The sequence below is a fragment of the Triticum urartu genome, chromosome 1A (assembly GCF_056163025.1).
Source record: "Triticum urartu cultivar PI428250 chromosome 1A, HENAU_Tu73, whole genome shotgun sequence".
In the NCBI taxonomy this organism is placed as follows: Eukaryota; Viridiplantae; Streptophyta; class Magnoliopsida; order Poales; family Poaceae; genus Triticum; species Triticum urartu.
Window position 1 is genome coordinate 255,110,479 of NC_141873.1, and position 24,578 is coordinate 255,135,056.

Here is a 24,578-nt window from a genome sequence, read left to right on the forward strand (position 1 = left end):
CATGTGAGGTCAACATCCAACTCCTATGGCCCACTCTAAGTACCGTATTCCTTTAATCGACCATACCTCATATGCCCGTAATCACCTGCTCGCCACTCCTCCAACCTCCTATGTGACTTCAAAAATATGAAATCTCGACTCTTCGCTACCAGGCTCATGTCCAACTCTCGATCCAGTGATTCCCCATCCTCACCACCACCTCCCATGGCATCGGGCTACCATGAACCGCCAATCATACTCCCTTGGTGCCTCCAAGAGCCCACCTACCAGAGGAGACCGTGTAAGTGCTATACTGCTAGCCCATCATCACTTGAATTTTAAACTCATTTCTCCACATTTTATAAATTTAAATTCTATATATTGTACCCACTCGATACCCTTTGGGTATAAGATACCCGATGGGTATGGGCATGGGTGCCAATTTATGCCCATGGGTATTGAAGTGGGTGGGTATAGAAAGTTTCTATGGGTATGGGTTTGTGTAGAAGGATGTTGTACCCACCCATACCCTACCCATTGCCATCTCTAGTCGAGCTCGAGCGATGCTGACAGATAGAGCCGGCCTTGCCCATCGCACATGGGATAGTGTGCCATAGGCCGCACACATTCACGACAAAAACCACCACAAAGCGGTGTCCTCGATCATGCACACGGCCATGCGTCATGGACCCGCGAACAAAAATGGTCCAGTGCATGGCTGAAAGTGCAAGTTATCGATTAGAGGGGGTGAATAGACTATTTTTATGGTCGCCTTCGAAACAGGCAATGTCTTCAAAGATGCGGAAGCAAAACAGTAAATAAATAGGATACATCGGAAGATTCGGTTCACGCAGAAAAAAGGCTTCAATGATGCTCAATCACTTTGGGCTTTGGGTGTTTGGGTTTTTTCCTCGCGGAAATTCTCTCTCAAAGGCTCCGGAGGTGAGTTGCTCTCAAACGACAAAAGCCGCGCAATAAATCGGAGCAGCCACCTACTTATGGTGGAGGGGTAGGCTATTTATAACCAGGAGGCAACCCGATATGATATGACCGAAATGACCCTGGGTCCGTGGCCAACCGACATGTGTACAACAGTCGGATTTCAAACACACACACCAACTTTACTTGAGCTCTAAGTAAAGCTGACTCAACCAACTCTGGAAGAGGTTTCCTCTCATTGTCTTCACTGAAAGACATAGGATTTTAGATTGAGCATCACGTCAGTTTCTGACATTGTTTACCTCAACCCCACTTAACAGTACGGTGGTTCCTATGACTCGGGAAAGAAGAAAATAAAACTACCAAAAGACTATGTCTTCGCGCTCCATTGTCTTGAATGAAACTCTTCGCGCACCACCATTATCTTCAATGTCTTCATACATTTTTAGGGATCATCTTTGATGGGTAAACTAAATCTTCAGGGACCTTCTACCTGTGTTCTCATGTGAATCGCACAAACACACTAGTTCCTTAACCAACTTTGTTGTCAATACTCCAAAACTAACAAGTGGTGGCACTAAACACACATACAGTGGCGGTTGTGGAGATATGACATCCGGAAGCGCTCCATGGAGCCATCGATGTGAGGAGTAGCCGGGAAGACTCCACACACGAATGCTCCAAGATGGTGTGACCGAAGCAGCCTGGTGGGGGCCGAAGACGCTGACATAGGTCGGGCCTCCCTGAGCGCGTGAGCAAGGCACATGCGGGCGCGATCGAAACCACCCCATTATGGTGGCCCCATCCGCGCCCATGTTCTACCCACCATGGACCCCCGAGGCAACCCGCCCGAGTGCGCGTCGTCTTGGCAAATCCGACGGCGCAGAGGGCCTCCTTGCCCGTGAAGGCTCCCAGGAGACAGATTCTCCAACATCCTTTATAGGAGTAATTGTTGCTAAAATTCAGAAGAAAAAACAAATTGCTGCAAAAATTCAGAAAAATAATACCACAAACTGCATTGCTACCATTTCATTCATTATCATTCCCCGAGTACATGTCATACATCATTCACTGCATACATCATACCAGGTCCTCATTTCCGACTACACATCTTTGCAATCAGTAACACAAATGCACCAAAAAATACTCCTACAGAGAAAAATCAGTTCATCCATCTTCTTCAGTACATTTGCCATCACCACAGTCAACAATACTTTGCTTGTTAAGTTCACAGTCTTCTTCCTCTTGTGTTTCTTCACAAACAATGGAAGTGGTAGAATTAACAGTGTTAATTGCAGGGGTAATGTGCCCATTTCTGACAAAGAAATCTATCTAGTTCTCGTAGTAGTGCTGACAAGGATTGGGTTCAATCTGTTGCACAAAATCAAACATATGAGGAACATAGAGAGGGTTGCATTTGGGATGAACAAAAGAGAGCAAAGCTTGAATCCTATATGGTGACTGAGGCATTTGTAGAACACCTTGCTAGGATTGGCATCTAGTTTCGACAGTAGGTGAATGGTTCAAGGCGAATCCTTTAAGGCGAATGATTGATCAAAATCGTCAACAAGGACATGACACCAAGAAGAACGTCCCTGGTGGTAGCGGTGGCGAGAGAGGAGCTACTGCCGGCGATGAAGACGATGCTGGCAGGGACATGGTTGCACCAGTCGTCTTCTTCAGCGTCGCTTCCCAATAAATGAGCTTGCTATGACAGACATGGCAATGGAGCGGTTGTTGAGAGAAGAGAATGGGAGAGAAGACCTGGGACCAGGGAATGAGAATGAGCAATCTTATAAGGGTCGTTTGCAAAAACATAAACCGCCACCTGCGGGAAATCTCTCATTGCACGCCCACTTGTCAACATGATTGCGATCAAAGCGTCATGCACGCAGGTCTGTGCGGATCAGAAGCACTTAAAAAGATTTAGGCCTTAGATGTACATTCTGAAAGAACATGGGTTTAGGGCATCTTCAATGCTGACCCCCAAATAGGACACTGTATCCGTCCACGGACTGTCGGGGACCGATACACAGACAGTGATGCGGGAGTTGGCCATCCAACAATGGCCGCTTACATTTCAAACCAAATTTCAACAAATCGGATGAATTTCATCAAACATGACGGAATTCAACAACGTTCAGACAAAATTTACATAAAATAGACGATATTTTGTCCATTTAACTAAACCAAGACAACAACACTCAAAGTAATTATAGAAAATAGCACAATTCATCCATAAATAGCATGCAAATATCTCTGGTATAACAATAGTTCAAATTCTATGAGATAACCGGATGTTCAACAAAATCACAGATTCCAAATTCAGCAATACTAGAATAATAGCCAGCCCATGTGTTGCCAAAATGCTGCCCCTTGAGCTTAGTACAACAATGTATGTGTGTGAATGACCTATCCTCGGTCCTGTAGTACATCACAACAAAGCATGCATGCTATACAATGTGCAGATCAACATTGAAAGAATTAATGAATTAACCATCATGTGGAGCAAGAAGAAGCAAAACTCAGGATCTCAATGGTTGACGCACTCAATGGCCACATTGTCTCCACTCATTTAATCGCGGCATGCAACTTCATGATGGAGTTGTAGATGGTGTACCATCGAGGCGATATCCACCTCACAGTGAGTTCATGGATGATGTGCATGTCATATGGCATCAAGTGCTTTCGTGCATGAAATGAACCATGCACACACTGCCAAAATATTGAGCCCCTTGAGTTCATGCCTACGAAGTCTATAGATACGGCCAACCACGCATCGCACAACAAACTCATCCTCCTTCACCAAGTACCCCGCCATTGTGCTTACTCTAGAAAACAACAAGAAGTAATAAAAACTCAATGAAATTTGATCAAACACCCACCGGGCATGGCGTCAGCCATGCACATCGTCAGCAAGGGGCGAAGGGTACCTGGCTGCGGAGGGATCTTGGGTGGATGGCGACTGCGTAGTCCAAGGAGGGCAGGTGTGTTGGTTGGGGGTGCATGTTGTGTTTCGTAGTAATTTCAAAAAAATTCCTACGCACACGCAAGATCATGGTGATGCATAGCAACGAGAGGGGGGAGTGTGATCTACGTACCCTTGTAGATCGACAATGGAAGCGTTAGCACAACGTGGTTGATGTAGTCGTACGTCTTCACGGCCCGACCGATCAAGCACCGAAACTACGACACCTCCGAGTTTTAGCACACGTTCAGCTCGATGACGATCCTCGGACTCCGATCCAGCAAAGTGTCGGGGAAGAGTTCCGTTAGCACGACGGCGTGGTGACGATCTTGATGTTCTACTGTCGCAGGGCTTCGCCTAAGCACCGCTACAATATTATCGAGGACTATGGTGGAAGGGGGCACCGCACACGGCTAAGAATATGATCACGTGGATCAACTTGTGTGTCAAGGGGTGCCCCCTGCCCCCGTATATAAAGTATCAAGGGGAGGACGCCGGCCGGCCCTCTATGGCGCACCAAGGAGGAGTCCTCCTCCTAGTAGGAGTAGGACTCCTACTAGGAGGGGGAAAGAAGTGGGGAGGGAGAGGGAAAGGGGGGGCGCCGCCCCCCTCTCCTAGTCCAATTCAGACCAGGGGGAGGAGGCACGCAGCCCACCTCTGGCTGCCCCTCTCTCTCTCCACTAAGGCCCATATGGCCCATTACTTCTCCCGGGGGGGTTCCGGTAACCCTCCGGCTCTCCGGTTTTCTCCGAAATCACCCGGAACACTTCCTGTGTCCGAATATAGCCGTCCAATATATCAATCTTTATGTCTCGACCATTTCGAGACTCCTCGTCATGTCCGTGATCACATCCGGGACTCCGAACTAACTTCGGTACATCAAAACTCATAAACTCATAATATAACTGTCATCGAAACCTTAAGCGTGCGGACCCTACGGGTTCGAGAACAATGTAGACATGACCGAGACACGTCTCCGGTCAATAACCAATAGCGGAACCTGGATGCTCATATTGGCTCCTACATATTCTACGAAGATCTTTATCGGTCAGACCGCATAACAACATACGTTGTTCCCTTTGTCATTGGTATGTTACTTGCCTGAGATTCGATCGTCGGTATCTCAATACCTAGTTCAATCTCGTTACCGGCAAGTCTCTTTACTCGTTCCGTAATACATCATCTCGCAACTAACTCATTAGTTGCAATGCTTGCAAGGCTTATGTGATGTGCATTACCAAGAGGGCCCAGAGATACCTCTCCGACAATCGGAGTGACAAATCCTAATCTCGAAATACGCCAACCCAACATGTACCTTTGGAGACACCTGTAGAGCACCTTTATAATCACCCATTTACGTTGTGACATTTGGTAGCACACAAAGTGTTCCTCCGGCAAACGGGAGTTGCATAATCTCATAGTCATAGGAACATGTATAAGTCATGAAGAAAGCAATAGCAACATACTAAACGATCGGGGGCTAAGCTAATGGAATGGGTCATGTCAATCAGATCATTCACCTAATGATGTGATCCTGTTAATCAAATAACAACTCCTTGTTCATGGTTAGGAAACATAACCATCTTTGATTAACGAGCTAGTCAAGTAGAGGCATACTAGTGACACTCTGTTTGTCTATGTATTCACACATGTATTATGTTTCCGGTTAATGCAATTCTAGCATGAATAATAAACATTTATCATGATATAAGGAAATAAATAATAACTTTATTATTGCCTCTAGGGCATATTTCCTTCAGTCTCCCACTTGCACTAGAGTCAATAATCTAGATTACACAGTAATGATTCTAACACCCATGGAGCCTTGGTGCTGATCATGTTTTGCTCATGGAAGAGGCTTAGTCAACGTGTCTGCAACATTCAGATCCGTAGGTATCTTGCAAATCTCTATGTCTCCCACCTGGACTAGATCCCGGATGGAATTGAAGCGTCTCTTGATGTGCTTGGTTCTCTTGTGAAATCTGGATTCCTTTGCCAAGGCAATTGCACCAGTATTGTCACAAAAGATTTTCATTGGACCCGATGCACTAGGTATGACACCTAGATCGGATATGAACTCCTTCATCCAGACTCCTTCATTTGCTGCTTCCGAAGCAGCTATGTACTCCGCTTCACATGTAGATCCCGCTACAACGCTTTGTTTAGAACTGCACCAACTGACAGCTCCACTGTTTAATGTAAACACGTATCCGGTTTGCGATTTAGAATCATCCGGATCAGTGTCAAAGCTTGCATCAACGTAACCTTTTGCGATGAGCTCTTTGTCACCTCCATATATGAGAAACATATCCTTAGTCCTTTTCAGGTATTTCAGGATGTTCTTGACCGCTGTCCAGTGATCCACTCCTGGATCACTTTGGTACCTCCCTGCTAGACTTATGGAAAGGCACACATCAGGTCTGGTACATAGCATTGCATACATGATAGAGCCTATGGCTGAAGCATAGGGAACATCTTTCATTTTCTCTCTATCTTCTGCAGTGGTCGGGCATTGAGTCTTACTCAACTTCACACCTTGTAACACAGGCAAGAACCCTTTCTTTGCTTGATCCATTTTGAACTTCTTCAAAACTTTGTCAAGGTATGTGCTTTGTGAAAGTCCAATTAAGCATCTTGATCTATCTCTATAGATCTTAATGCCTAATATGTAAGCAGCTTCACCGAGGTCTTTCATCGAAAAACTCTTATTCAAGTATCCCTTTATGCTATCCAGAAATTCTATATCATTTTCAATTAGTAATATGTCATCCACATATAATATTAGAAATGCTACAGAGCTCCCACTCACTTTCTTGTAAATACAGGCTTCTCCAAAAGTCTGTATAAACCCAAATGCTTTGATCACACTATCAAAGCGTTTATTCCAACTCCGAGAGGCTTGCACCAGTCCATAAATGGATCGCTGGAGCTTGCACACTTTGTTAGCTCCCTTTGGATCGACAAAACCTTCTGGTTGCATCATATACAACTCTTCTTCCAGAAATCCATTCAGGAATGCAGTTTTGACATCCATCTGCCAAATTTCATAATCATAAAATGCGGCAATTGCTAACATGATTCGGACAGACTTAAGCATCGCTACGGGTGAGAAGGTCTCATCGTAGTCAATCCCTTGAACTTGCCGACAACCTTTTGCGACAAGTCGAGCTTTGTAGACAATAATATTACCGTCAGCGTCAGTCTTCTTGAAGATCCATTTATTCTCAATTGCTTGCCGATCATTGGGCAAGTCAACCAAAGTCCATACTTTGTTCTCATACATGGATCCCATCTCATATTTCATGGCTTCAAGCCATTTTGCGGAATCTGGGCTCACCATCGCTTCTTCATAGTTCGTAGGCTCATCATGATCTAGTAGCATGACTTCCAGAACAGGATTACCGTACCACTATGGCGCGGATCTTACTCTGGTTGATCTACGAGGTTCAGTAGTATCTTGTTCTGAAGTTTCATGATCATCATCATTAGCTTCCTCACTAACTGGTGTAGGTGTTACAGAAACAGTTTTCTGTGATGCACTACTTTCCAATAAGGGAGCAGGTACAGTTACCTCGTCAAGTTCTACTTTCCTCCCACTCACTTCTTTCGAGAGAAACTCCTTCTCCAGAAAGTTTCCGAATTTAGCAATAAAAGTCTTGCCTTTGGACCTGTGATAGAAGGTGTATCCAATAGTCTCCTTTGGATATCCTATGAAGACACATTTCTCCGATTTGGATTCGAGCTTATCAGGTTGCAGCTTTTTCACATAAGCATCGCAGCCCCAAACTTTCAGAAACGACAACTTTGGTTTCTTGCCAAACCACAGTTCATAAGGCGTTGTCTCAACGGATTTTGATGGTGCCCTATTTAACGTGAATGCGGCCGTCTCTAGAGCGTATCCCCAAAACAATAGCGGTAAATCAGTAAGAGACATCATAGATCGCACCATATCTAGTAAAGTACGATTACGACGTTTGGACACACCATTACGCTGTGGTGTTCCGGGTGGCGTGAGTTGCGAAACTATTCCACAATTTTTCAAATGTACACCAAACTCGTAACTCAAATATTCTCCTCCACGATCAGATCGTAGAAACTTTATTTTCTTGTTACGATGATTTTCAACTTCACTCTGAAATTCTTTGAACTTTTCAAACGTTTCAGACTTATGTTTCATTAAGTAGATATACCCATATCTGCTTAAGTCATCTGTGAAGGTGAGAAAATAACGATATCCGCCACGAGCTTCAATATTCATCGGACCACATACATCTGTATGTATGATTTCCAACAAATCTGTTGCTCTCTCCATAGTACCGGAGAACGGTGTTTTAGTCATCTTGCCCATGAGGCACGGTTCGCAAGTACCAAGTGATTCATAATCAAGTGGTTCCAAAAGTCCATCAGTATGGAGTTTCTTCATGCGCTTTACACCGATATGACCTAAACGGCAGTGCCACAAATAAGTTGCACTATCATTATCAACTCTGCATCTTCTGGCTTCAACACTATGAATATGTGTGTCACTACTATCGAGATTCAATAAAAATAGACCACTCTTTAAGGGTGCATGACCATAAAAGATATTACTCATATAAATAGAACAACCATTATTCTCAGATTTAAATGAATAACCGTCTCGCATCAAACAAGATCCAGATATAATGTTCATGCTTAACGCTGGCACCAAATAACAATTATTTAGGTCTAATATTAATCCCGAAGGTAGATGTAGAGGTAGTGTGCCGACTGCGATCACATCGACTTTGGAACCATTTCCCACGCGCATCGTCACCTCGTCCTTAGCCAATCTTCGCTTAATCCGTAGCCCCTTTTTCGAGTTGCAAATATTAGCAACAGAACCAATATCAAATACCCAGGCGCTACTACGAGCATTAGTAAGGTATACATCAATAACATGTATATCAAATATACCTTTCACTTTGCCATCCTTCTTCTCCGCCAAATACTTGGGGCAGTTCCGCTTCCAGTGACCAGTCCCTTTGCAGTAGAAGCACTCAGTCTCAGGTTTAGGTCCAGACTTGGGCTTCTTCACTTGAGAAGCAACTTGCTTACCATCCTTCTTGAAGTTCCCCTTCTTCCCTTTACCCTTTTTCTTGAAATCGATGGTCTTGTTGACCATCAACACTTGATGCTCCTTCTTCATTTCTACCTCCGCAGCCTTTAGCATTGCGAAGAGCTCGGGAATTGTCTTATCCATCCCTTGCATATTATAGTTCATCACGAAGCTCTTGTAGCTTGGTGGCGGTGATTGAAGAACTCTGTCAATGACACTATCATCAGGAAGAGTAACTCCTAGCTGAGTCAAGTGGTTGTGGTACCCAGACATTCTAAGTATATGTTCACTGACAGAACTATTCTGCTCCATTTTGCAGTTGTAGAACTTATTGGAGGCTTCATATCTCTCAATTCGGGCATTTGCTTGAAATAATAACTTCAACTCCAGGAACATCTCTAATGCTCCATGATGTTCAAAACGTCATTGAAGTCCCGGTTCTAAGCCGTAAATCATGGCACACTGAACTATCGAGTAGTCATCAGCTTTGCTTTACCAGATGTTTATAACATCTGGTGTTGCTCTGATACGTCTCCAACATATCTATAATTTTTTATTGTTCCATGCTATTATATATTCTGTTTTGGATGTTTAATGGGCTTATTTATACACTATTATATTATTTTTGGGACTAACCTATTAACCGGAGGCCCGGCCCAAATTGTTGTTTTTGCCTATTTCAGTGTTTCGTAGAAAAAGAATATCAAACGGAGTCCACACGGAATGAAACCTTCGGGAGCGTTATTTTTAGAACAAACGTGATCCAGAGGACTTGGAGTGGACGTCAAGCAATCAACTAGGAGGCCACGAGGCAAGGGGCGCGCCCTCCACCCTCCTGGGCCCCTCATGGATCCACTGACCTACTTCTTCCTCCTATATATACCTACGTACCCTGAAAACATCGAGGAGCACCATGAAACACTATTTCCACCGCCGCAACCTTTTGTACCCAAGAGATCCCATCTTGGGGCCTTTTCCGGAGCTCCGCCAGAGGGAGCATTGATCACAGAGGGCCTCTACATCAACTCCATGGCCCCTCCGATGATGTGTGAGTAGTTTACTTCAGACCTTCGGGTCCATAGTTATTAGCTAGATGGCTTCTTCTCTCTCTTTGGATCTCAATACAAAGTTCTCCTCGATTCTCTTGGAGATCTATTCGATGTAATCTTCTCTTGCGGTGTGTTTGTCGAGATCCGATGAACTGTGGGTTTATGATCAAGTTTATCTATGAACAATATTTGAATCTTCTCTAAATTCTTTTATGTATGATTGGTTATATTTGCAAGTCTCTTCGAATTATCAGTTTGGTTTGGCCTACTAGATTGATCTTTATTGCAATGGGAGAAGTGCTTAGCTTTGGGTTCAATCTTGTGGTGCTCGATCCGAGTGACAGAAAGGGAAACAACACATATTGTATTGTTGCCATCGAGGATAAAAAGATGGGGTTTATATCATATTGCATGAGTTTATCCCTCTACATCATGTCATCTTGCTTAAGACGTTAGTCTGTTCTTATGAACTTAATACTCTAGATGCATGCTGGATAGCGGTCGATGTGTAGAGTAATAGTAGTAGATGCAGGCAGGAGTCAGTCTTCTTGTCACGGACATGATGCCTATATACATGATCATGCCTAGATATTCTCATAATTATTCGCTTTTCTATCAATTGCTTGACAGTAATTTGTTCACCCACCGTAATACTTACGCTATCTTGAGAGAAGCCACTAGTGAAACCTATGGCCCCCGGGTCTATTCTCCATCATACAAGTTTCCAATCTATTTTATTTTGCAATCTTTACTTTCAATCTATATCATAAAAATACCAAAAAATTATCTTATTATTATTATCTCTATCAGATCTCACTCTTGCAAGTGGCCGAGAAGGGATTGACAACCCCTTTATCGTGTTGGTTGCGAGGTTCTTATTTGTTTGTGTAGGTATGAGGTGACTTGCGCGTGGTCTCCTACTGGATTGATACCTTGGTTCTCAAAAACTGAGGGAAATAATTACGCTGCTTTGCTGCATCACCCTTTCCTCTTCAAGGGAAAACCAACGCAGTGCTCAAGAGGTAGAAAGAAGGATTTCTGGCACCATTCCGGGGAGATCTACGCCAAGTCAAGACATACCAAGTACCCATCACAACTCTTACCCTTCGCATTACATTATTTGCCATTTGCCTCTCGTTTTCCTCTCCCCCACTTCACCCTTGCCGTTTTATTCGCCCTCTTTTCCTTTCGCTCTCTCTTTCCATTCGCCTTTTCTTCGCTTGTTTGCTTGTGTGTTGGATTGCTTTCTTGTCACGATGGCTCAAGATAATACTAAATTGTGTGACTTTGCCAATACCAACAATAATGATTTTATTAGCACTCCGATTGCTCCTCTCTTACCGATGCTGGATCTTGTGAAATTAATACTGCTTTGCTGAATCTTGTCATGAAAGATCTGTTTTCTGGCCTTCCTAGTGAAGATGCCACTACCCATCTAAACAACTTTGTTGATTTGTGTGACATGCAAAAGAATAAAGATGTGGATAATGATATTGTTAAACTTAAGCTATTTTCATTTTCACTTAGAGATCGTGCTAAAGCTTGGTTTTTGTCTTTGCCTAAAAATAGTATTGATTCATGGAATAAGTGCAAAGATGATTTTATCTTTAAGTACTTTCCTCCCGCTAAGATCATCTCTCTTAGAAACGATATTAAGAATTTTAAGCAACTTGATCATGAGCATGTTGCACAATCTTGGGAGAGGATGAAATTAATGATACGTAATTGCCCTACACATGGTTTGAATTTATGGATGATTATACGAAATTTTTATGTCGGGTTGAATTTTGCTTCTAGAAATCTTTTAGATTTGGCCGCGGGAGGCACTTTTATGGAAATCACTTTAGGAGAAGCTACCAAACTCCTAGATAATATTATGGTTAATTATTCTCAACGGCACACTGAAAGATCTACTAGTAAAAAGGTGCATGCAATTGAAGAGATTAATGTTTTGAGTGGAAAGATGGATGAACTTATGAAATTGTTTGCTAATAAGAGTGCTCCTACTGATCCTAATGATATGCCTTTGTCTACTTTTATTGAGAATAATAATGAATCTACGGATGTGAATTTTGTTGGTAGGAACAATTTTGGTAACAACGCGTATAAAGGTAATTTTAATTCTAGGTCGTTTCCTAGTAATTCCTCTAATAATTATGGTAATTCCTACAACAATTCTTATGGAAATTATAATAATATGCCCTCTTGTCACACCCTGATTTTCATGCCACAACACTTAAGCTAATAAATCATGATAAAATGTGGTTTGACAAAAACTTTTGAGTGTTTTGGACCTTGCCTTGTTTGGATTTTGTCTGTTGTTTGCAAGTGCTCTAAAAATCAAATAAATCCTCCAACTCCTATACTTCATCTCCTTGCTCCAAACTCTTGAACCAATGATCATGCCATGTGTATAGAGCAATATAGTATTTTCTTACAAAAATAATTTGGCCAAAAAGAATTTTCAAAAATTAGTTTTCCAAAAACCCCTGAATTAAGATTTGTACTGCAAGTACTTAATTCAGGGCAGTAAAAATCTTTCCAAAAATATGTTTGACTCCTATTAGATTACCTGGAAACCACAAAAATATAATTTTAAAAGTTATTTTCCTATTTGATTTAAAGGCTTTTTCTTAAGGCTAGAAATGGTCTTTAATAGGTTAAAATTATTTTAAAGCTTTAAAAAAATTTGAGAAAAATTAGGGAGACTCAATGGACATATATTTTCCATATATATGAGTTTCAACACATGGTCATGATCAAAATATTGGACAAAACCTCCAAAAACCATTTCTGCTCATTTCAAGGATTTGAAATATTTCTACAGGAAATATTTTCATAAAAATCCAAGATAATTCTAACATGTCACATATGACATTTTTGATGATCTTGCCAAGTACCATGTCATGGAGAATAGTATAACCCCATGAAACCCTCTCAAAACCACTTCTGTCCTTTTTCAAGTTTGAACATTTTTGCACTGTCAAACATGTCCAAATGCTCTCAAACTTGGTGCACATGCTCAAATGGTGTAATAATGCATCTAGACCAAATGGCACAAGTTGGAGAGAATGTTATCTTGATCAAAGTACCCCAAAACCCTTTCTGTCCAGAACCAAATTTGAACAACTCTACGTTGCCAAGTGTGTCCTTTTGATCTGAATTTTTGTGGACATGTTCAAATCCTCAAATGATGACACTACACCAAGTGGTGCATCAAGGAGAATAGATTTGCATGACTAAATCTTGGTAAAGCCATTTCTGCTGATTTCTAGGGTTTACAAAAGTTGCATTGAAGTCCCGATTCTAAGCCGTAAAGCATGGCACACTGAACTATCGAGTAGTCATCAGCTTTGCTTTGCCAGACGTTCATAACATCTGGTGTTGCTCCAGCAGCAGGCCTGGCACCCAGCGGTGCTTCCAGGACGTAATTCTTCTATGCAGCAATGAGGATAATCCTCAAGTTACGGACCCAGTCCGTGTAATTGCTACCATCATCTTTCAACTTTGCTTTATCAAGGAACGCATTAAAATTCAGCGGAACAACAGCACGAGCCATCTATCTACAATCAAGCATAAACAAGCAAGATACTATCAGGTACTAAGTTTCATGATAAATTTAGGTTCAATTAATTTACTTAAAGAACTCCCACTTAGATAGACATCCCTCTAATCCTCTAAGTGATTACGTGATCCAAATCAACTAAACCATGTCCGATCATCACGTGAGATGGAGTAGTTTCATTGGTGAACATCACTATGTTGATCATATCTACTATATGATTCACTCTCGACCTTTCGGTCTCCGTGTTCTGAGGCCATATCTGTATATGCTTGGCTCGTCAAGTATAACCTGAGTATTCCGCGTGTGCAACTGTTTTGCACCCGTTGTATTTGAACGTAGAGCCTATCACACCCGATCATCACGTGGTGTCTCAGCACGAAGAACTTTCGCAACGGTGCATACTCAGGGAGAACACTTCTTGATAATTAGTGAGAGATCATCTTATAATGCTACGTCAATCAAAGCAAGATAAGATGCATAAAAGATAAACATCACATGCAATCAATATAAGTGATATGATATGGCCATCATCATCTTGTGCTTGTGATCTCCTTCTTCGAAGCACCGTCGTGATCACCAACGTCACCGGCGCGACACCTTGATCTCCATCGTAGCATCGTTGTCGTCTCGCCAATCTTATGCTTCCACGACTATCTCTACCGCTTAGTGATAAAGTAAAGCATTACAGCGCGGTTGCATTACATACAATAAAGCGACAACCATATGGCTCCTGCCAGTTGCCGATAACTCGGTTACAAAACATGATCATCTCATACAATAAAATTTAGCATCATGTCTTGACCATATCACATCACAACATGCCCTGCAAAAACAAGTTAGACGTCCTCTACTTTGTTGTTGCAAGTTTTACGTGGCTGCTACGGGCTTAAGCAAGAACCAATCTTACCTACGCATCAAAACCACAACGATAGTTTGTCAAGTTGGTGCTATTTTAACCTTCGCAAGGACCGGGCGTAGCCACACTCGGTTCAACTAAAGTTGGAGAAACTGTCACCCGCAAGCCACCTATGTGCAAAGCACGTCGGGAGAACCGGTCTCGCGTAAGCGTACGCGTAATGTCGGTCCGGGCCGCTTCGTCCAACAATACCGCCGAACCAAAGTATGACATGCTGGTAAGCAGTATGACTTATATCGCCCACAACTCACTTGTGTTCTACTCGTGCATATAACATCAACATATAAAACCTAGGCTCGGATGCCACTGTTGTGTTTCGTAGTAATTTCAAAAAAATTCCTACGCACACGCAATATCATGGTGATGCATAGCAACGAGAGGGGGGAGTGTGATCTACGTACCCTTGTAGATCGACAACGGAAGCGTTAGCACAACGTGGTTGATGTAGTCGTACGTCTTCACGGCCCGACCGATCAAGCACCGAAACTACGGCACCTCCGAGTTTTAGCACACGTTCAGCTCGATGACAATCCCCGGACTCCGATCCAGCAAAGTGTCGGGGAAGAGTTCCGTCAGCACGACGGCGTGGTAACGATCTTGATGTTCTACCGTCGCAGGGCTTCGCCTAAGCACCGCTACAATATTATCGAGGACTATGGTGGAAGGGGGCACCGCACACGGCTAAGAATATGATCACGTGGATCAACTTGTGTGTCAAGGGGTGCCCCCTGCCCCCGTATATAAAGGATCAAGGGGAGGAGGCCGGCCGGCCCTCTATGGCGCGCCAAGGAGACTCCTACTAGGAGGGGGAAAGAAGTGGGAAGGGAGAGGGAAAGGGGGGGCGCCGCCCCCCTCTCCTAGTCCAATTCGGACCAGTGGGGAGGAGGCGCGCAGCCCACCTCTGGCTGCCCCTCTCTCTCTCTCTCCACTAAGGCCCATATGGCCCATTACTTCTCCCGGGGGGGTTCCGGTAACCCTCCGGCTCTCCGGTTTTCTCCGAAATCACCCGGAACACTTCCGGTGTCCGAATATAGCCGTCCAATATATCAATCTTTATGTCTCGACCATTTCGAGACTCCTCGTCATGTCCGTGATCACATCCGGGACTCCGAACTAACTTCGGTACATCAAAACTCATAAACTCATAATATAACTGTCATCGAAACCTTAAGCGTGCGGACCCTACGGGTTCGAGAACAATGTAGACATGACCGAGACACGTCTTCGGTCAATAACCAATAGCGGAACCTGGATGCTCATATTGGCTCCTACATATTCTACGAAGATCTTTATCGGTCAGACCGCATAACAACATACGTTGTTCCCTTTGTCATCGGTATGTTACTTGCCCGAGATTCGATCGTCGGTATCTCAATACCTAGTTCAATCTCGTTACCGGCAAGTCTCTTTACTCGTTCCGTAATACATCATCTTGCAACTAACTCATTAGTTGCAATGCTTGCAAGGCTTATGTGATGTGCATTACCGAGAGGGCCCAGAGATACCTCTCCGACAATCGGAGTGACAAATCCTAATCTCGAAATACGCCAACCCAACATGTACCTTTGGAGACACCTGTAGAGCACCTTTATAATAACCCATTTACGTTGTGACGTTTGGTAGCACACAAAGTGTTCCTCCGGCAAACGGGAGTTGCATAATCTCATAGTCATAGGAACATGTATAAGTCATGAAGAAAGCAATAGCAACATACTAAACGATCGGGTGCTAAGCTAATGGAATGGGTCATGTCAATCAGATCATTCACCTAATGATGTGATCCTGTTAATCAAATAACAACTCCTTGTTCATGGTTAGTAAACATAACCATCTTTGATTAACGAGCTAGTCAAGTAGAGGCATACTAGTGACACTCTGTTTGTCTATGTATTCACACATGTATTATGTTTCCGGTTAATGCAATTCTAGCATGAATAATAAACATTTATCATGATATAAGGAAATAAATAATAACTTTATTATTGCCTCTAGGGCATATTTCCTTCAGTGCACATGTCCTACGATGCCTGGGCGGCGACATGAGAGGTGCAGCCGCGACGGCAGACAAGGAGGATACTGATGCAAAGTAAAGGTGGAGTGGAAGAAAAGTGGACTGAGGGGGTTGAGCAGGACGGGGTGTTTGAGTCCAACATGACAACAGTTTGGAATTCTGCAGAGCCCCCAATCTTCTTTCGGTTTATGAGAAAACGAACGTCTGGACCGCTTCATGGACCGGCGCCGTGTTGGATGAAAAAATTGATTCGGACAACTCGGTCTGACTGATGCGGCGCGGCCCGAGGGTTAGGGCAACTCCAACGCACGACCCCAATCGGACATGTGTTTCATCCGGATTTTGTCCGTTTGGGGCAGAAAAACGGACACGACACCTGCACCCACCGATGCGACCCCAAGCTACCCCATTTGACGAGATTCGCCCTCGTCATTTCGTCGAACACCTAATAGGCGTGGCAAACGTGACACTGCTGCCCTGGAGCACCGCGTTCCCGCTCGATGAACCTAATGCTGCTGTCCTTGAGCGCGCGCGGTGATGAAGGAGGGCAGCAGGGTTCGCCACACCTAGGCCGCGCTCGCCCACGCGTGCCAGCTCGATGTTGCCCAGCTCCCACGCGCATGCACTGCAGCGCTCGCCGCCCGTGCCCCGTCGCCTGCTAGCCGCCCTGGTGCGTCCGCTCCAGTGCCCGTGGCCGCCATGCCGCGCGCCAGCTGGCTCACAGCCTACCGTTGCTGCTCCCACTCGCCGCCAAGACTGCAGCTGCAATAGTAGTCGTCGCCGCTCCCACTCTCGCTCCTGCGCCCGTGCGCCATGCCTTGCAACGCAAGCCGCCCGCGCTAGCTCCCGCTCCTGCGCGCCGCCCCGTTGCCTGCTCCCCCGCCCATGGTTGCCATGCCGCATGCGCGCCTGAGCCGACTTGTGTAGGATCGAGAAGAGGTGTCTAGAGGGGGGGGTAGACCCTCAACAAAGAAAAGTAGCAGTTTTTAATTTCCTCGAGTTAAAGTGGAGTTTTAGCACAAGTTTAAACATTCATAATACATTTCAAGCAAGCATGACAAGAGTATATGAGCAGCGGAAAGTAAAGCATGCAAGTTGCAAGAATGTAAAGGGATGGGATTGGAGTATGCAAACGCAATTAGAGACACGGAGATTTTTGGCGTGGTTCCGATAGGTGGTGCTATCGTACATCCACGTTGATGGAGACTTCAACCCACGAAGGATAACGGTTGTGCGAGTCCAGGGAGGGCTCCACCCACGAACGGTCCACAAAGAAGCAACCTTGTCTATCCCACCATGGCCATCGCCCACGAAGGACTTGCCTCACTTGGTTTGATCTTCACGAATTAGGCGATCTCCTTGCCCTTACAAACTTTTTGGTTCAACTCCACAATATTGACGGAGGCTCCCAAGTGACACCTAACCAATATAGGAGACACCACTCTCTAAAAGGTAATAGATGGTGTGTTGATGATGAACTCCTTGCTCTTGTGCTTCAAATGATAGTCTCCCCAACACTCAACTCTCTCCCATAGATTTGGATTTGGTGGAAAGATGATTTGAGTGTAAAGCAACTTGGGGAAGGCTAGATATCAAGATTCTCGTGGTTGAAATGGAATATCTTGGTCTCAACACATGAGTAGGTGGTTCTTTCTCAGAAAATGAATGCTGGATGTGTAGGCACGTTCTGATTGCTCTCTCCACGAATGAAGAGTGGGTGGAGGGGTATATATAGCCTCCACACAAAATCTAGCCGTTACACATAATTTACCAAACTCGGTGGGACCTAATCATGAAACTCGGTCAGACCGATTTAGTTCAAAATGTGAACGTTAGAGTTTTCGGTGGGACCGATATGATCAACTCGGTGGGACCGATGTGCTAGAGTTAGGGTAAAACCTCAACTCGGTTTGACCGATTACACAAACTCGGTGGGACCGATTTTAGTAATAAGCAAAACAGAGAGTTGGTCAACCAAACTATGTGGGAAAGATTGCATTTCTCGGTGAGACTGAAATTATTGCAACAGGTAACAGAGAGTTTTCAAGCCCATCTCGGTGAGACCGAGATACCATCGGTTAGACTGAACTGATTAGGGTTTCTGGCAGTGGCTATGTCATGTGAACTCGGTGGCACCAGATAGATCAAATCGGCGGGGCCGAGTTTGACTTTAGGTTTAGAACATATGTGGAACTGAGAAAGTGGTTGATGGGCTTTGCAGCATATCACGAAGCACTTTTGAGCAAGCAAGCCATTAAGCAACACCTCATCCCCTTTTAATAGTATTGGCTTTTCCTATGGACTCAATGTGATCTTGGATCACTAAAATGGAAATGAAGAGTCTTGAGCTTTTGAGCTTTTGCCAATCCTTGTCCTTAGCTTCTTGAAGGGGTTTCACGTCCTCTTGTCCAAGCCACTCCACTGTTGAACTCATCTGAAATATACTAGGTAAAAATATTAGTCCAACAAGAGGTATGTTGACATTAATTACCAAAATCACCCAGGGAGCACTTGTGCTTTCAACTTGCCACTCGCCCCTGCCTCGCCCGCGCCCATGCCCTACATGTCGCACGCCCGCCACGCTCACGGCCTGCCACCCGCACGGCTGCAGCCACGCGCCCGCTCCCGCTCCTGCTGCTGCGTCGCTGGGATGCCGGGGGAGGCGTCGACAGCTAGGCCAGGGGCGTGCGCAAGAGAGAGAAGAGAGAGAGAGAGAGAGAGAGAGAGAAAAGTTGTAGGTGGGACGTAGGGAGGGTGACATATGGGCCCGGGCAGACATGAGCGGATGAGGACGAGGCCATTGTGTCTGTTTTCTGTCTGCTTTGGCCGCAGATCAACTTCGGTTTGAAAATGGAGCAGAACGGACAAGGACCAGACAAAAAATGGGTATACTCCCACGCGTTGGACCGTTTGTTCTGTTCATTTGACCTTAAACAAAACCCGGACGATTTGGGGTCATGCAGCAGAGTTGCCCTTATCGTTGGTGATGGAGATGGCTTTACAGCATCTCCAGCCGCACCCCCAACAGGCCCCTCTCAGGCGCCTTTTTACGCGCCGATGACGAAAAAACCCCACTCGTGCCCCCAAGACGTTGAAATCCGCCGGCTCGGCCCGTTTTTGGGACCGACAATCGCAGGCCAAACCCAGCGCACTGGGGGGCGCTTGGGGGCTCCGGTGTAAGGGGAAAACACACCTGGGCCACAATGTCAAGAGAAAAGTCAAGCCAATCATCCAGATTCGCCTCCCACCCCCGCGCGCTCGGCCACCACCCTGTCGATCCCGGCGCCGTCCACCGCCCACCACCGCTAGATAGGCCATTCCCCGCCGGAAAAGAGAGAAGGTTTTGCTGTGGCAGCCTCTCCACCACCGTCCGGGCAAATATTTTGGCGTTCCAGCCGCGCGGGGCGGTATACCGGCGGGTGTGCGCCCACCACGCCTGCCAGGTGTTCGGCGATTTGTCTGCTCGGCAATGGACTTGGACGACGAGGAGGCACTGGCCGCGCTGCTGGAGGAGGAAGCCGATGCCGGCGTCCAGGAAGAGGAACATCTCATGGTCCTCGCCGCCCTCACCGGCCTGCTCGCGAGCAATGAAAAGCCGCGGCGAGGTGGCCCGGCGCCGGGCCGGCTGAAAACAAAGAACCGGCATCGTCTGGAAGACTACTGCATGCTCTAGTCCGACTACTTCACCGACGCTCCACTGCACGATGACAAAAGTATTTTGGCGTCGTTATCGGATGAGATGAAAGCTTTTCCTCAGGATTGTGAATTCCATCCGGGAGTTCGATAGCTACTTCAAGTGCAAGAAGGATTGCACCGACAAACTTGGATTCACCTCAATCCAGAAGTGCACGATGGCTATGAGGATGCTTGCATACGGAGCTTCCGGTGATTCACTCGACGACTATGGGCGCATGGCCGAGTCAACGACCATTTATAAGTTCTGTGGGGCAGTGGTGGCAGTGTTTTATACTGCAATACTTGCGAACACCCAATGCGAAAGACACTGCTCGGATCCTAGCACAGAGTGCATCAAGAGGGTTTCCTGGGATGCTTGGAAGCATCGACTACATGCATTGGAAATGAAAGAACTGCCCGTTTGCTTGGCAGGGGATGTATAAAGGTGCCAAAGACGGTTGCAGTGTGGTACTTGAGGCAGTGTCCACACATGATCTCTGGATTTGGCACTCATTCTTTGGTATGCCGGGAACTCACAATGACATCAACGTGCTGCAGTGCTCCCCTGTCTTTGCCAATCTTGTTGAAGGTCATTCTCCTCCGGTGAACTTCGAGGTCAATGGGCGGCACTACAACAAGGGCACTACCTAGCTGATGGCATCTATCCAAGATGGTCTACATTTGTGAAATCTATCTCAGACGCTGTGCCAGGAGGCAAGAAGTCCCACTTTGCCAAGGTTCAGGAGGCTTGCAGGAAGGATGTCGAGCGGGCATTTGGCGTGCTTCAATCTCGATTTGCTGTTTTCCAGTACCCTGCTCAGACTTGGTCGAAAGATCAAATGTAGGAGATCATGACGTATTGTGTCATCTTGCACAACATGATCATTGAGAGCGAGCAGGACAAGCCAGTGTTTGACACTGAACCATACTACAGGCAGAGTCCTCTTGCCCAAGTTGGTCACCAGCTACCGGCAACCTGGACTGCCTACCTCAATATGCATCAGGAGATCCGAGACCCACAGGTGCATCAACAACTGCAGCAGGATTTGGTGGAGCACCTATGGAGGCTCAAGGGCGACACCTAGCTTAACGTGTGATGAAATATGATTTTTTATTTATGAAACTATATAATTTGGATTGAACTATTTGTTGTTGAACTATTTGATTTTTTTTTTGATGAACTATGTGATAAAAATTTACTTATGTTGAATTCACGCCGAACCATGTAAATATGGGTCGATTCATGTTAATATCGGGTCATTTTTCGTCAAAAAAAGGCCAAAAAACAAGCACATTTATGCTAAAAATGGGGCGATATCGGCGTGTGGGGGCGACTTGGGCGAGACTGGAGATGCTCTTAGATACACTGTCGGGGAAAAATTCAGGAGCGCGCTTGCATTTTTCACTCTATAAAATCAAATCCGACAAAGACATCAACTCGAGTGCGACCGCGTCCCCCAGTAAAAAACTGGAGTGAACTGCACTCACACGGTCACACCTCTCTCGTCAGCTCAGCTCGTCCTGTCCCCTGTCGGCGCCCCAACCAGATCCCTCCCCCTCGCCGTCGCTTCCCAATCCGCGCCCCCGTCTCCCAGATCCGCACGAATGCTGGGGCGAGGGGTGGGGATGTCAGCGCCGCAGTGGCGCGGGGGCGCACTCGACCTGCGCGCCGCGCTGCGGTCGGGCGGCAACCTCCTATTCGGGCTCTTCGTGGCCGCCGTCCTCGCGTTCACGCTCCTCGCCGCCGTCCACAGCCCCGACGACCCGCTCCTGCACCCTTCCTCCCACCAGCTCACCGCGTTCCTCACCTCCGCCACCTCCAATTCCACCTTCCTCGCCGACGACTCCGTGCTCCGTACCGGGGAGGACTTCGCCACCGCCTCCAACACCTCCGAGGACGCCCACGCCACTGTCGGACCCAAGTTCATCGAGCTCTCCGATGTTGGATCCGAGAAAACGGAGGTCGAGACGGAGCACTCCGTCACCGTCGACACCGACACCGACTCCAACTCGGCTGCCCAGGAGGACAAGCCTATCGTGGAGGCTGTTTCCTGCGACACGGAGGCGCCGGTGGACTGCACGGGGGATAGGGAGCTCTTCAACCTGCTCATGCGTACGTCGATCGAGAGGTTCCCCGACCTCCACTTCTATCGCTTCGGCCGCCCCGTCGTCGTGCCGGAGAGCCCCATGGCGTGCGACCTCGCCTGGCGCTTCCGCCCAGCCGAAGACGCCAGAGGACGCACCACCTACTACAAGGACTACCGCCGGTTCACGCTCACCCGCGATATCAACACATGCTCCCTCGTGGTGGAAAGCATCGGCGAGTACCACTCCGGCACCGGCGCCAAGCGCAGTGGGCGGCGCAAGGGCAAGAAGGGCAAGAAGGGAAAGCGTGAGGCACCGGTGACCACAGACTTCGTGCCAGCCAAGACCCAGATGAGGATCGACGAGAATGGTGCTAATGCAGACACCACGACTGCTGCAGACCAGGTGTTTGTTGTTGGCGATGCCGTCAATGACAGCATGCCGGTGGTCGCTTCTGAGTCCGATTTCAGCCGCGGAAGGTACCTCATTTACATGGGCGGTGGTGAGAGATGCAAGAGCATGAACCACTACATTTGGGGCTTTTTGTGTGCGCTAGGTGAGGCGCAGTTCTTGAATCGGACACTTGTTATGGACTTCAACGTCTGCCTCAATTCCCGGTATACTGCCAGTGGCAAGGATGAAGAAAAGGATTTCAGGCTCTACTTTGATTTTGAGCACCTGAAGGAATCTGCATCGGTGATCGATCAGAGTCAGTTCTGGACAGACTGGGGGAAGTGGCACAAGAAGGATCGATTGAAGAATCACTATACCGAAGACATCAAGGTGACCCCGATGAAACTTCGCGACGTCAAGGACACGCTGATCATGAGGAAGTTTGGGCATGTTGAGCCGGATAACTACTGGTCACGTGTGTGCGAGGGTGAGACGGAGGCCATGATCAAACGGCCATGGCATTTCTTGTGGAAGTCACGTCGCTTGATGGAGATTGTGTCTGCCATTGCCTCTCGAATGAGTTGGGATTTCGACTCGATGCACGTTGTGAGAGGAGAGAAAGCCCAGAACACACAGCTGTGGCCAAACCTTGATGCAGATACCTCGCCAGAAAATCTCCTTACGACACTCAATGATAAGGTTGGTGCCGGACGGTATTTGTACATTGCCACCGACGAGTCTGATAAATCGTTCTTCGACCCACTGAAGAACAAGTACAAGACGCGCTTCCTGGATGATTTCAAGGATCTTTGGGATGAAAATAGTGAATGGTATGCTGAAACTAAGGAGCTCAACAATGGCAAACCGGTGGAGTTCGATGGTTACATGAGGGTTGCAGTTGACACTGAGGTGTTCCTCAGGGGGAAGAGGAAGTTGGAGACATTCAATGACCTAACACAAGACTGCAAGGATGGTGTCAATACATGCGCGGCCTCCGCCTGAATATCTGGTTGGGTAAGGTGAGCTGAGTCTCAGTTATTATTCTTGATAGAGTATTTTTGAACTCACATGTATTGCCTGCTGTCTTTTAAGCGCCTGCCGCATTGTTGTAAGCTAGCTTGTTCGTAGCAGTGTTTTGTTGTAACACTATTGTTCACTTTTGTGCGCCCAGATTACACTAGTTTATCGAATTCAGCAACGAGGAACTTTAGTTTGCTTATGTTACATTGTTGCATTTTGGTTATGTTACCTTGTTGTTGCATTGTATCTCTGTTGTAACTCAGAAATTCGCTGTCTTTTACTGTTCCATGTCTTTTGCTGTTCCTCTTCTTTTCTTACATTGAGATTTGGTTCAGTTTAAGAGTATGGGAGAGCGCTGAAGATTACCACTGCCAGTAATTGAATACCAGTCAGTGCACACATTGCTTTCCTCTTTGGGGAAGGCGTCTATCGGAGTAGATACCTTTGTTTAGGGATGAAAATGAAGCGGAAACGGACGGAACTAGGTGCTATCATATTTGTTTTCATATTTTTTTGCAGAAGCGGAAACGAATACGGAAACCCTGGAAATGAATACAAAAACAAATACTATCGGAAACAGACATGGAGCGAATACAGAGCGAACACGGAAACAAAACAATGTGTTGACCGGAACTTAAAACCTCCTTGAATCATAGAGAAATACACACAAAAAACAAAGAAATTTAAGAGATTGTTAACATGGCTACATGATAATATGGTTGTGTTGGCAACATAAGTTAGTATTGTAATAGTACATGACAATTTCGTGTTCTGTCTAGTTGAGAATGTGTGTGGAAGTAAAAGTTGGTCCTTAAATGATCCAGTCTGCTTATTGTGTCATCGTGTGTTGTTTGGTAATTAGGCTATAAAGTAGTCATGGGCTTATAGTAGAAACGGAAAT

The 24,578-nt window shown here is 46.0% G+C and overlaps 1 protein-coding gene across 1 annotated transcript; it reads left to right on the forward strand.

Moving 5' to 3' along the window:
* Positions 1–21,617: 21,617 nt before the first annotated feature.
* On the forward strand, positions 21,618–23,876 carry LOC147990751 (uncharacterized). The gene has a single exon (XM_087518079.1). The coding sequence runs from the start codon at positions 21,785–21,787 to the stop codon at positions 23,657–23,659; it is 1,875 nt and encodes a 624-aa protein (XP_087374205.1). The 5' UTR covers positions 21,618–21,784; the 3' UTR covers positions 23,660–23,876.
* The last annotated feature ends 702 nt before the right edge of the window (positions 23,877–24,578 follow it).

Bases quoted from the DNA above. Each gene is read 5' to 3' on its own strand.
- LOC147990751 (XM_087518079.1), top strand. From the start codon at position 21,785: ATGCTGGGGCGAGGGGTGGGGATGTCAGCGCCGCAGTGGCGCGGGGGC.